The sequence below is a fragment of the Penaeus monodon genome, chromosome 15, assembly GCF_015228065.2.
Source record: "Penaeus monodon isolate SGIC_2016 chromosome 15, NSTDA_Pmon_1, whole genome shotgun sequence".
NCBI lineage: Eukaryota > Metazoa > Arthropoda > Malacostraca > Decapoda > Penaeidae > Penaeus > Penaeus monodon.
Window position 1 is genome coordinate 41,451,241 of NC_051400.1, and position 559 is coordinate 41,451,799.

Genomic DNA, 559 nt, shown 5'->3' on the forward strand with positions numbered 1-559 from the left:
CCTTTTTTTTCTTCTTTTTCTTTTTCAGAAGCGTGAAGTAATGTACGACGGTCCGTTGTTGAAGAAAATGGTTGAGAAGGTGAAGGCCAAAGTGAGCAACTTCACCTGCGTCTTGAAGAAAATGAAAGTGGTATGTATGAGTGTATCAACTTGCATTACCATCCTTGCAAAATAAGAGAGAATCTAATGGGGAATTTATTAAGATCATGACCAAAAACAGCAGTTAGACTCTTTCTAGCGGTGATATATTAATCATATAACAAGTTTCATCGAATTATGATAAGTTTATCACTTTTAAGAAAAGTAACCAGACTATAAATATTTGATATCAGCAAAACAGTATGAAGAACAAACTACATACATGTCTAGACGAAAATATTTATCACAATTTACACTATTGTTTTCATATTCAAAATCAATCAATCAACTGTCTAGGTGGATGACGAGTTCAACCTTGATTACGAGGAGATGATCAAAGTCAGGACGGAAGTTCCTATTGATGACACGCTGAAGAACGAACTTGTCAAGACTATTAATCACTGCAAGAAATTCACGGTAA

General features: G+C 34.3%; 1 protein-coding gene across 1 annotated transcript in view; it reads left to right on the plus strand.

Moving 5' to 3' along the window:
- Nucleotides 1–559, plus strand: part of LOC119582176 — a 3,769-nt gene that overhangs the window by 1,985 nt on the left and 1,225 nt on the right. The window contains exons 5-6 of the mRNA XM_037930412.1: nucleotides 29–130; nucleotides 436–554. Coding sequence (XP_037786340.1) covers nucleotides 29–130; nucleotides 436–554 — 221 coding nt within the window. The remainder of the gene's footprint in view (nucleotides 1–28; nucleotides 131–435; nucleotides 555–559) is intronic.